This window comes from Prunus mume, linkage group LG2 (assembly GCF_029339155.1).
Source record: "Prunus mume cultivar Tortuosa linkage group LG2, ASM2933915v1, whole genome shotgun sequence".
NCBI lineage: Eukaryota > Viridiplantae > Streptophyta > Magnoliopsida > Rosales > Rosaceae > Prunus > Prunus mume.
This window is the reverse complement of record NC_142699.1, coordinates 4,891,533-4,905,190: the sequence shown is the minus strand read 5'-3', so window position 1 is coordinate 4,905,190 and position 13,658 is coordinate 4,891,533. Positions and strand designations below refer to the sequence as shown.

Below are 13,658 nucleotides of genomic sequence, written 5' to 3'. Positions count from 1 at the left end.
CAATGAGATATGTCAAATAAAAAGTAGCCACAAATGAATGAGCAAATGACATCCACCATCAAAAAGATTTCAAGGAATTTTATTTTTGTGGTTGACCAATAAATATACAGCATAATCATATCTCATCAGAATTTGGGTGGACCTGAATGAATTGAAGCTCCATATGGGAAAGGGAAAGAAACTAGGCTGGGGAGGTAGGAACTGAGGAAGCCTAGCCACTAATTCTGGATCTAATTATCTTCTTTCCATTTTTTTTCCCATTTCCCAGTGAATTGCCACTAATTGTGGATCTAATTTTGGGCTTTCAATCTGTTTGTCTCCATTTGGCAATGAACTTCCAAACTATTTGTATTGGTTTGAACTTTCAAGTGTGAAAATTGATATGATGTGGCTCGTGGAATTAACATATCTTCAATTTGGGGCCCAGGGAAAAAAACAAATTGATAAAATAATCGACGCCTGAGAGATTCGAACTCTCGCGGGGAAACCCCATGTACTTAGCAGGCACACGCCTTAACCACTCGGCCAAAGCGTCGTTGTTGTTAATGACTGCTGTTCAATTCTAGATAAACCCTTCTTTGTGAAGCATGGACTATATTGGATTACTGTACTTGAACAAGCCCAATGATATATAAATATATATATTTGAATACAAGTGATATTGGGAGTGAAATTGGATTTTTGGACCAAAATAAGGAGTCAAAAGTTTTGTCATCATGCGGAGCGAAAAATGAAGAAGAAAAGGAGAGGGAAGGAAAATAATAAATGGGTTCTTTAGTAAAAACATACAAAGAAATAAAAATGTGGGCCAAAATGCCCAATATCTAGATACTACAATGAATGGGCTTACCCAACTAGACAGACAAATTAATTTGAATCCATTAAGAGGAAGACTTGCATGCCCAATGGAATTATAAGAAATGTTGAAGCTATCAGAAAAAATTCCCTATCACTAGCTGTATGGTAGAATTCTATAGAAAGGACCTCATCCAACACCTTTAGATATGGCTTTATCTCTTAATTGGTTACTTTGATTCAACAATTAAAAATCGGATATCATCTAAGAGTTTTAGATAAAGTCCTCACTATAAAATGACTCAAACACCAAGTTACACATGGGTCATTATGATATTTCTACATAAATTTCAAGAAAGGACAAATTTAGGTGTGTCCACACTCCACATCCACTCATGTGAGAAGGATTTTAGGCCTCTGACAATCAGTAATTTCAATCTGCTCAAGTCAATTCTTCTAAGAGCATCCACAGTTGGGGGGTGCATATGGGGGTGTATGTTAAATATACATCCTAAGTCACTAATCGTCTCCAATGAGGAGATGTAAATGGATGTAAATATACATCACCACCATAGGGATGTAAAATAAAATGTATATTTACATCTATTTTTACATCTCTTGCACGTGGGACCCACCTGAGAAAAGAAGAGAAAAAGTAGAGAAAAGTCATCATAAAAGAGTGGGACCCGTTGCTACAGTAATTGCTGGAAAAAATTCACATGTGGAGCAATTTTGGGGATTTTTGGATGAAATTATATCTTATCCGAATTTAAATATTTGTAGGTATATTTGTTTGAAAAAAAAAATTAACCTAATACAAAAAAAAAAAAATTAAAATTTGATAAAGTAAACACAAAATACAAATTTAGCACAAAAACAAATTAAGACAAACAAATCAATTATACATCTTTAGATTTATATCGTTTCTCATTGGAGCAAAAAACGTATTTACACCCCTCGGAGGTATAAAGGAATGTAAAAGTGGCTTTACACCCCAAAAATACACCCCCAAAAAAACTGTGGATGCTCTAAATAATTAGTTTTCATACAATCGTGGCTAGGAGTGCTTAATTAGACGAAATTAACTAACAAAGTAAAACACACGAATCAAATTGACTAAATTGAAATACAAATACCAAATTATCGAAATGAATAAAACTCTAGCATTTCCATAATCAGCATCAATTTAGCAAATATGGATCCAATCACCAGCTGCCGACCCAACCAACTTGGCAACTTGGATTTAGTTTGTTTGATCTCATGGACTTGGTCTTTGATGCAATAACTATTCCATTGGATTCGGTATTCATGCATTAAGTCTTTCTTAACTCACCGACGTAATAAACAAGGTTTGTGTATGATTGAACATTGGCCCGCCAACTTGCTTCTGACTTACAAAGTCAAACATCATCTCTTTCATCTCTTTTTTCACCTCATTCCGCATATTCCACATATTCTGCATTCTTCATTTATATTTTACCTTGATCACATTCTTGTGGTAATTTCAGACTATTTTATCTCACGCATGTCGTGTGTGTATGATGTATTTATTATTTATTTATGAAATAAATGTGTATTGCTTAATTTAACCCCAAACCAGCCAACTTGGTATATATTTGTCACCGTGTGTGAAGAGGCTAGCTACTGCATTTACGTATATAAATCCACAATTTCTTATGAGTGAGTTAGGGTTGGGTTTACAAGCTTTATGAGTCAAGTTAAGAGTACATAAAATGACGTTTTAACATGTTAAACAAACATACACTGAATATCATTGGGCCCTGTTTGGTTCATGGGAAAAAAGGCTTTGGGATGAGAAATCAATTGCTTTTTCATGTTTGGTAAGTCGAGACATGGGAAATCGTTGCCTTGCCCATGGGAAAGTAGAAAGGAAAGTAAAGCTCTCCTTCCTCTTGGGTTTTGTTTTCATCCCTCATGGGAAAGATTAGGAAAATAAGTCAATATTAAATACACATTTTTCATGACCATATTGTCCCCATTAACAATTTAGAATTAAAATATAGCATTAATGGCATGTTTACTAATCCGTAATTGGATTAGGAGAGATTGAATTGAGGACGAGTTGGATTGAGGACAATTAGATTTCGGATTTCTATTGAAGTTGTTTACTAAATCATATGGAATTGGAGTATGAGTGGTGCTAACTACTAAAACGTCATCGTTGTTGGGTTAAAGTAGATGACAAATTTTAAAATTTTAAAATTGTGTGAGAATATAATGGGTAAAAAAGATGAATTCCTAATGGGTTAGCTCTCCAGTAATTAGAATACCACCTCTCGCCAAAGAATTGAATTCCTCATCCAAAATCAGAATTCAATTCCTTATTTTATATGGGCCCCACTTATTTTTCAATTCTTTGATGTGAAGTAAACGTAGGAATCCTCCATAGGTGGAATTCAATTCCTAATGAGAATTCCAATTCTAAATGCATTCTTTTTTTATTTGATTTCATATGGGTATAATTGGAAAATTAAACAAAATTTATTTTACATTCTTACACAAACCAAACATGTAAAAGGAAATAAAATGGTATTTCTTGGTTACTTTCTCAAGATTATCCAAACATGGGAAATGAATCTTCATTTCCCATCCCTTGAGAAATGACATGGAAAGTGATTTCCTCTCAAATCCGTTCCGTGAACCAAACAGGGCATTGGGGTGTTAGTTGGATTGGTCTAGACTTTTGGTGTGCTCCCAAGTGGTCTTGGGCTAAAAAAAAGAACATAGATAAAATTGTGGCCTTCGGTTTGCTCACCAATGTGTGTGAGTTTTCTCCCCTCCCCCTTTCCTAATGTTGGCCAAAAAAAAAAAAAAAACATAGACTGAATTCCTTGTAAGATAATTAACAACTCTCAAATAATATCGTTAGAATTTTATTGACAATTAAATAAGTTCAATGTATTTGTGGGTAGGTAGTAACCAATTAAATTGTTAAATCTTTTGTAGCTTAATTAGAGATTCGATTTTGTCTATTGAAATAAATTTAAAAAATAAAAAATAAAAAAGACATTATGTTTGCTATGGTCGGGATTAGATCATCATAACCTTTCAAACTCATTTCAAAAATATAATTCAGTGATTGGGGACCAGAACATTATAGCCAAAAGAATTAGATGAATGAAGGAATATTCATAGACGTGGCTACCACAAATTGTAACTTTGACTTATAGGATAAAGATATATATACCAACAACATTTATAATTTCATACGGGATATTCAACGTACATGCCTAACTTGAAAAAAGAAGAAGAACAACAACCATGCCTAACAAGAAAATCTTGGGTGGGAGCTTACGGAGTATAAAACTTTGGTACTTTTCGATCTGGATAAACTTCCATTTTGGTATATTTTGCTAGTTTTTACTGTACTTTCGGTTTATAATTTCCAAAGATCATCATAATGTTGGAAACAACTGCTAAAAACAGAATAAACCTAAGTTTTTTTTACTATCTATTGGATCAGATTTACACTTGTTTTGAGCTATTCATCGTTCATTCGAAAAATTATTGTGTATAACAGTAACATGTACACTAACTAGGTTGGTATTAATTTAGTTAGGGTTTAGACATTAATAAATGTAACATGAGTCGACATACTTATTTCACACCCAAAAATTTCTCTAATAATAATTGAGAATGAACTAAAAGGTAGACAATTGAATCATGACATACTTAGTGTGATATTAAAATATTTTTAACAGGTTTAGTCAAACTAATTAAGAGGAAATTGAGATGAAGGAAATATATGTGGGCATTACAAGTTACTATATCCCAATTAACAAGTATTTGTAAACAGCAAGTTGTGTTCCTATTGACTATAAATTATGGAAGTCAATTGATTCAACGTTCAGCCGCGTAAAGTCACGAAAACTCCACCCAATATTAAAGTCAAATGAGCTAGTTGATCTTTGACTGAGCTAAGATAGATTATTAACTTACCAAGCTCAAAACTATTAGGGCTCGTTTGAGAGTGATTCTGGATAAGCTAATAATCATTTTATGAAGAATCACTTTGCCATATAATCACTTTTAGTGATTTTATGGAGAAACACATAGGAGGCGCTTATCCCCAGAATCACTTAAAATTACTAAAAGTTATTATATGGAGAAACACATAGGAGATGCTTCTTTTTAGAAGTAATTCCGGCCCATCCAAAATTACTCCCAAATGAGCCATTGGTCAATTTGGATCCCAGAAGAAAGAAACTATAAAATTTATTAGAAGTTCATAATGAACTCACACATTAATTTCCAATTAGAAGAGATAAATGCTTCCACATTTTACAAGAAGAGAGCAAGCAAATCTGAATATGCTTCCTCAAACAATGACATCAAAATGAGAAAATTACATACAACAATTTTTTTAACAAGTTACTCAAATTAATCCACCAGTGTAAGGCACACCAGTCGCAGGCAACCAATTATCCCCCGTCAAGAAGTTGGTCACTGTAAAATTAGCAGCAACGGTTGAATTGATCACATGGTAGCCAGGCCATGTAACCCTATTTGTAGTGTTGGATCCAGGGCCTGTGTTATTGTACTCAGCATAATACAATGTGCTCAGAGCAAAATCTCCACTCCATGCAAGCCAGCCAGCTGGATCAATCAAACTAGCCATGAAAGTTTGCATGTAAACTGTCCTTGAATATTCCTTCCATGGCCTCCCTAGATAGGTCTTCACAGTGAAATTACTCGAAGCTAAATCCGGCGTCGGTTTGATAGTGCAGTTGTGGATTGAAGTCCCCGTGTTCTGATTCGGGTCGGTTCGACCTTGAGCTGTGATGGCATTGGACTGCCCTTTGTTAGGCTGACGAGGATATAGGTTGCAATTTTGGAAAACAACTGCTGCATTGCCGAATATGAAGTCAACTGTTCCATAGATATCACATTCTCTGTAGAATTGTCTGAGAGAATGTGTGTATAAGGTGTCTTGGTAGCCTTCAAAGCTGCAGCTATAGAAAACTGACAAATCTGCCCCGCTTCGGAGCGCAACTGCCTGCCCTTTGCTTGGTCCGGCCGTGTTACGAACAGTAATGTTCACTGCTACAAACCCTAGTCCTGTGACAGCTGCATTGACCAAGAAGCTAATTAGCTTATAGTTAATCATTTATAAAATGTGTGTGAGTTTAAACATTCTATAATACTTTTTAGTTCAAATGTCATAATCTGGCATGTTATGTTATCAGACTGCGAATTAACAATATTTATTAACTCACCTAAAGTGGCAGAGTTGAAAGTTGTCGAGCCATCTCCTACGCTGTTGTTTCCAGTGATGATTGTCTGGTTGATACCGTCTCCGATCATCAACAAGTACTTCTTGTTTGATGCAATTGACACATACTCTTGATAAACACCAGCAGTGACATATATCAAGAAGTAGCCACCACTTGCAACGGAGTTGTTTGGTGCAGCAGCAATGGCAGCATTGATGGTGGTAAAGTTTCCACTTCCATCTTGACTCACAACCACAACGCCCTTCACCAAAACCGCTTCATCTCCTACCTGAAGAAGTCTTCTTCTCCGATGATTGATAGCAGCGTCATAAATTGCACGAGCTTGGCTTGACATCTTCAGGTTCAAGCGTCCCTTCCCGAATTGGAGATGCCTCTTGGGTTGCTTTGGCACTCCATTTTTGTCCTTAGGCACCCAACCCTTGGTAAACAGAGCCAAAGAGACACTGTACAATTGTGAGTTGTTAGAGATTGAGGCAGAGAGATCATTGATGAGACTCCCAGCTGAAGAAGGCAGAGATCCAAGGCCATCGGAACAAGTTTGTTGGTTGGTTAAAATAGCACTAAGCAATGTTTGGACATCATCAGCATCCAAGCTAGCAAGAACACCACTTGTCTTGTTGACAGTTTCAAGGGAGCTTGATAAGAAATCAATGTTCAACAATGTAAGCAACTTGCAATCCTCAAGTGCTTGGATTGCAAGCTGTGGTAAGACTAAGCCAAGTTGAAGATGATTTTCGATCGAATCGAAGAGCTTATGGGATTGGGAAAGTGCATGTTGGACTGAAAACCTGCCAAAATCATAGACATTGGCATTTTTGTGGGGGAGGACAGATATGCAATAAGAAGGGTGTGGGGTGGACTTGCAAATTGTTTCTGGTGGGAGAGGAGTGTCTAGAGGGACATCTGCTAAAGACGGGGAGCTAAGGAAATGGAAGATTATGAGAAATGAAGAAAATGTTGCAAGAGAAAAAAGCTTAGAAGCCATTGCTATATCTAGAGAGAGTTTTGAGGAATGTGTAATTGGTCATGGGGTCTACGTCTACATATATAGAGAAGATGAAGTAATTTAATAATAATATTATTATTGTATTTGGAAGTGCATGACTTTATCCAAAGCTCCATGTTAGCTCTTCAGATTGCTTTTTTTTTTCTTTTTCTTTTGTAGGCTTATTTGATTGCTTCTTGACTAGATAATTGAGGAAAGAGAGAGGAAGTTAGTAGGTGTCACGTAGATGTTAAGTAGTGTCGGATGATCCACTTGATTAATGTGGTTTATTAATGATACTTGTATTCCTACCCTATTGACATTTTCTCAACCATATATTCTTATATGTTTAAACCTACAAACACAAATATATGTTTAATGATACTTGTACGAAGCTTAATTCTCCTATTTGGTCTAATTATCCAGAGATTTAAGAGTGATCTTGAAAAATATAATTTCTATTGAATCAAAATTAAAATAACATATGACTAGCTATACATGCGATTGGGTTTTAGTCTATGTATTAAGAGAAATACCACTAAATTACAAGAGCTAATTGGTGCAATGCAATGCGATACATTTAACATTCCTCAATATCAATTAGATCCCATGTACTTAGATATATAGGGATTAAGTTTAAGCTTTTTAAACGTGTTAGGTATACGTATAATATAATCAACATTCTAGATTATGTAAACCCCTCATTTCATGGATGTTTTTGGTTTACGAACTTTTAAAGGACAATTAGGCGAAGGTCATTGATAGGTGTTGGGGCACAAGAAGACACACATGCATATCCCCGAAATATATGTGAAGGTGAAGAAAATTAAGCCTATAACATGCATATTGCAAAGTCGTTAATTTCTTTGATTAATGTGTGAGATGGTGTCACCAAAATGAGCATTTAGCCAATATAAATATTTAATTATTAGACCTAGCTACCACATGGAAATATGATATAATTAACCACATATTGGTCGTGCATTAGTGGTATATATTTGTGCATTAATTAGGCTTAAGCACGTAGTATGAATACCATATGATAACGATATATATATATATATATATATATAAGAAAAATAGATTTCATTAAAAACCCAACAAACAATATAAAGTAACCGGCATGTTAGCTATTACTGACATTCTAAAGAGTCATTATGCACTGTTTGAAGTGTAATTTTCTCTCCTATATATATTTTTACAAGGAATAAATGTATAATGACAGTTCCCTATGTACATAGATACAAAGCTATTATTGCCGTGCCGATGTATCTCTTATACTCTACTGGAGTGTCAATAACAGTACCTATGTACGTATATATACGACGTATAAACCCAATACCCTAACTTGACTGAAACACAAAGCTACAGTAACTTACAAACCAACCCAGTAATTTAACCTGAAACTCAAAGCACCCCAATAAGCATGTGATTTTGTGAGATTAATAAGTCTCTTTTTGAGCAAGTTGGGTTGCATGCGAAAAGGTCAGAGAAGCAATTAAGTACAGCTGCTTCAAGCTCATTTGGATTTTCATGTGCTTCAGAAAGGAAAGACTTTTAATCTCTTAATATTTAATTCCACTTGTCACGAACGATTAACCAAGTGGACTAAGAAATTGATGAACTATGCATGAGTCAGAGAGATTATATAAATGATGAGCACGATGAGTACGTAACCTAATCAAGCAAAGTCAAACCAGAAGAGCTCCTATCGACTGAAAACTTTGGAGTCAATGTGTGCTAAAACCGTAAGCAAAATGTACACAAAATGTATATTATTTGGAGCTTTGCTGAGCCTTTGACTTGGTCATGCAAAGATTACATACATGTGAAGGAAAATCAAGAATATATGGAACCGTTTGAATTTTGATAAATTGACGAAGACATATTAATGAAACCGTTTTTCTTTTGTTTTAATTTTTTTGGTCAGATTAAAACATTCTTACTTGCTTCATACACATTAGCCACCAAACAAAACTGCTTAATTAAGCCAAAATCCATTATATTGGCTCGTACGTGGCTACTGGATATGAAAACTTAAAAGAACTCTCATAGCAAAGAACTGTCATAATTCAAGTGATTAAAAATATCTATTCATGTACTCGAGGTATCCTATATTCAATTTTCCTCAAAGTCACACTTTCTCTATATATTAAAACCGAACCAAACTGGTCTAATTGGTTTAATTTGGCCGGTTGATATGTCCAACATCTCATCCCCTATATGACTTTTATATAATCTTCATAATGAATGATCAACCACTAGGTTCATTACATGATCATTATTCAATACATCTAAACTAACCACATTATCAATTAACCCTTACGAAACTTAATCACATGCACACTCACCACTACATGTTGCCCACATTAAACCTCAACTAATTTACACTAATTTGGTCCAAATATATATATATATATATATATATTTTTCCTTTCTTATAAGTTGATTCGTCCAAACATTATCAATTTCTGGGTTGACTTTGTTCACTAGGTTATCATATGCACGCGTTTACAGATTTCTTAAAATTAAATTTACTTCAATTTGACATTTAAATCATTAATCAAGATCATCAAGTGGAAATATATAGTCCCTTTTATTGAGGGATCCCTTAAATAATTTTATTTGAGAGACATCATTTAGGGTCCCCTACAAAAAAAATTTCAACGATCCAAACCATCTATTTTTTGGTTTCATATAGATCATCCTTGCAAAAAATTAGATAAATCGAAAACCGTCTATTTTTTAGTTCTACATTCATGGTTCTATATTCCCACTTGATGTTCTATACTGATCACAGCTAGCTAGGGTGCTTGTCACGAGCACATATATATGTACATATTGTTTCTGAATTTTGAGTTCTGACTTTTTATTTTTCAAACCCAACCTGTTAAACTCGATTTAGTTAACTAATAATCTGAGAAAATCACATGCTTACTTCTTCTTGCTTTGGTATTCAGTCAAATTAGAGTGGGCTTGTATACAACACAGCAAGTAATAATAACTGATGATAGGCTTTACGGGGGAAGGTCGGTCGTTTGGTTAAGCCTCAGATCTAATGCGTAGTTATCATAAAATATTTGCATTTGGTAGGTGCAGAAAGATTGGGTCTGATGTCTTGCGGTGCTCATACATCATGTAGGTCGTGTACGTTGACTACATGCATGCCTGTGCCTAACGCGTTATCTCTCTGAAACTTCTTATGCAGAGAATTGAACCCATATAGATCATCACCTAATAAATTCCATATCTTTTCTTTTTTGGTTTCAAATTAGGCCACCCTAACCTCCGGAATATTAAGCAAATTAAATAATACATAGGGTAGAAACTCCCTGCCATACAACCAACAAAAATATTATTGAATATATATATATTTGTCTTCAAGCAAAAATAAAATAATATTATTTATATATTCTCATGTTCATAGGTTTTGGACATGTACATGATGACCAATATTCCAGTAGGCGCACATTACCAACCGCAACGTTGACAAATGACATATGATACGACAGTGGGAAGACAAAAACGAAATAAATCGCGGACATAATGATTCATCTTGTAAAAATTAATTTTGTTCGTTTAGGAAAACTTACGTGAGATTGTTTTTGCTAGTTAAATATAACATGTGATTAAGAAATAATTACTTGTTATTAAATTTGAACACACAATTATTTTTTAATTGGATTGTGACGTCACTCAATACTGAGTCTCGTGACAAATATATGATCTAAACAGGTTGTTTAGCTTGCATTATTAAAAGAATAATAGGAAAATACTTCCCTCTTTACCGTATAAGTAGGAGCTACATTTCTGCCAATAGCAATGGGATATTTGTGCAGAAGTTTTTCGTTTTTTCTTTTTGTAAGTATCTCATTAAGGGGAATGAGACAAGGAGTACCATATAAAACCACGTTTAATTGGATCGTTCTATATTGGTTGACATATGCGTGACAGCTGCCATAGCCCCCACTCTTCGTTGTCAAGAAATTAATAGGATCAATCTCAATTCTATACTGCATTTTCCTTTGGATAAAGTCGTGCACGTTTACTTTATGAAATTCAATACCAACTTTATGTTCTCTAAAACAATAGTCAAATTGGCTTGATCACTTTCTATATATAGATACGAACCCCGTGACCCTATTTCACATTCCTCAAAAGCTCTCCCTTCTCCATTAATTAGAGCAATGGCTTCTAAGCTCTTTTCTCTTGTAACATTTTCATCATTTCTCATTATTTTCAATCTCCTTAGCTCTCCGTCTTTAGCAGATGTCCCTCTAAACACTCCTCTCCCACCAGAAACAATCTGCAAATCCACCCCACACCCTTCTTATTGCATATCTGTTCTTCCCCACAAAAATGCCAATGTCTATGACTTTGGCAGGTTTTCAGTCCAACATGCTCTTTCCCAATCCCATAAGCTCTTTGATTCAATTGAAAATTATCTTCAAAGTAGCTCAGCTTTGCCACAGCCAGCAATCCAAGCACTTGAGGATTGCAAGCTGCTTGCATTGTCAAACATTGATTTCTTATCAAGCTCCCTCCAAACTGTCAACAAGACAAGTGGTGTTCTTTCTAGCTTGGATGCTGATGATGCCCAAACCTTGCTTAGTGCCATTTTAACCAACCACCAAACTTGTTCTGATGGGATTGAATCTCTGCCATCTTCAGCTGGGAGTGCCATCAGTGATCTGTCGGTTCCAATTTCTAACAACACAAAGTTGTACAGTGTCTCTTTGGCTCTGTTCACCAAGGGTTGGGTGCCTAAGGACAAAAGTGTGGTGCCAAAGCGACCCAAGAGGCAATTCAGGTTCGGAAAGGGACGGTTGAACCTGAAGATGTCAAGCCACGCTCGCGCAATTTATGACGCTGCTATCAATCATCGGAGAAGAAGGCTTCTTCAGGTAGGAGATGAAGAGGTTTTGGTGAAGGACATTGTGGTTGTGAGTCAAGATGGAAGTGGAAACTTCACGACCATCAATGAGGCCATAGCAATCGCACCAAATAACTCTGTTGCTAGTGATGGCTACTTCTTGATATATATCACTGCCGGTGTATATCAAGAGTATGTGTCAATTATATCTAAAAAGAAGTATCTGTTGTTCATCGGAGACGGTATCAACCAGACAATCATCACAGGAAACAACAGTGTAGGAGATGGCTCGACAACTTTCAACTCTGCTACTTTAGGTGAGTTAATTCAAACATTCATACTAAAAACGTCATTTTCAGAACCGCACATTCAGACATAATTAATTCAAAAAAACATTAGTGGTTTGATTTGATTCCAAAGTCTGTTAACAATGGTTTCCAATTTACAGTATGACAACATATTAGATTATCTTAAACTTTTTTTATATAAAAAAAAACTAAATGTTTACAATTGAAAATATTTTATTGATGATTAATAAGCTAATTAACTTCATTATCATTATTGCAGCTGTGGTGGCAGAAGGGTTTATGGCAGTGAACATTACTGTTCGTAACACGGCTGGACCAAGCAAAGGGCAGGCAGTTGCACTCCGAAGCGGGGCAGATTTGTCAGTTTTCTATAGCTGCAGCTTTGAAGGCTACCAAGACACCTTATACACGCATTCTCTCAGACAATTCTACAGAGAATGTGATATCTATGGAACAGTTGATTTCATATTTGGTAATGCTGCTGTTGTTTTCCAAAACTGCAACATTTATCCTCGTCAGCCTAACCAAGGGCAATTCAATCCCATCACTGCTCAAGGTCGAACCGACCCGAACCAGAACACAGGGACCTCAATTCACAACTGCACTATTAAACCAGCAGCCGATTTGGCCTCAAGTAACTTCACTGTCAAGACCTATCTAGGAAGGCCGTGGAAGGAATATTCAAGAACAGTTTACATGCAAAACTTTCATGGATAGTTTTATAGATCCTGCTGGTTGGCATGATTGGAGTGGTGATTTTGCACTGAGCACATTGTATTATGCTGAGTACAATAACACAGGTCCTGGATCCAGCACTGCCAATAGGGTTACATGGCCTGGTTACCATGTGATCAATTCAACTGACGCTGCGAATTTCACAGTTTCCAACTTCTTGCTGGGGGATAATTGGTTGCCTCAAACTGGTGTGCCTTACACTGGTGGCTTAATTTGAGCAACTTAACGTTAAATTTATTGCTGTGTTTGTTTTTTTTTATGTTTTTGTTTAAGAAGCATCAAAGCTTCCAGCTTCTGTAACTCAGGTTTTTTGGTAAACTGTGGAAAGCAATATTTATTTCTTCAAATTGGAACATGTGTATGATTTCTTCATAATTAGAATAAAACTCTTTGCATACATGGGTTAGACCAGTTGGTCCTTGTACCCAAATTCGAATCCCTCCTGCCCCACAAAATAGTGTAGATTAGATGAATTTAGATTATCGTTTGTATTTATAAAAAGAAAAGAATAAAACTCTAGCGACAGGTAAAGGCATTAAAAATATTTTGAGAGCCAAAATCCCCACCAACTTGTTGTTGTGTCCTTCATAATAAAACATGTTTGGTATAGAAGACACCTCAGAAGCCATACAACAAACAAGTTTAATAAGAATCTTAATTAGAAATTTAAATGAGTTTTAGCTAAAGTGAAGCAATACCAACCCAAA

General features: G+C 35.5%; 2 protein-coding genes and 1 non-coding gene across 3 annotated transcripts; 1 reads left to right on the top strand and 2 right to left on the bottom strand.

The window, feature by feature from the left end:
* Positions 1-453: 453 nt before the first annotated feature.
* On the bottom strand, positions 454-535 carry TRNAS-GCU (transfer RNA serine (anticodon GCU)). The gene has a single exon. It is a non-coding gene; the product is annotated as a tRNA-Ser (tRNA).
* A 4,568-nt stretch (positions 536-5,103) lies between these two features.
* Positions 5,104-7,050, bottom strand: LOC103319517 (putative pectinesterase/pectinesterase inhibitor 20). The gene is made up of 2 exons (XM_008221069.2): positions 6,033-7,050; positions 5,104-5,883 (listed from the first exon to the last, which is right to left on the bottom strand). Exons 1-2 carry the CDS (start codon positions 7,033-7,035, stop codon positions 5,192-5,194), a joined length of 1,695 nt encoding a protein of 564 aa, XP_008219291.2. The 5' UTR covers positions 7,036-7,050; the 3' UTR covers positions 5,104-5,191.
* Positions 7,051-11,194: 4,144 nt separating this feature from the next.
* Positions 11,195-13,298, top strand: LOC103319516 (putative pectinesterase/pectinesterase inhibitor 7). Its single transcript, XM_008221068.2, is given in 3 exon segments — positions 11,195-12,225; positions 12,476-12,921; positions 12,923-13,298. Coding segments are annotated over 3 exon segments (1,695 nt in total). The 5' UTR covers positions 11,195-11,222; the 3' UTR covers positions 13,169-13,298.
* The last annotated feature ends 360 nt before the right edge of the window (positions 13,299-13,658 follow it).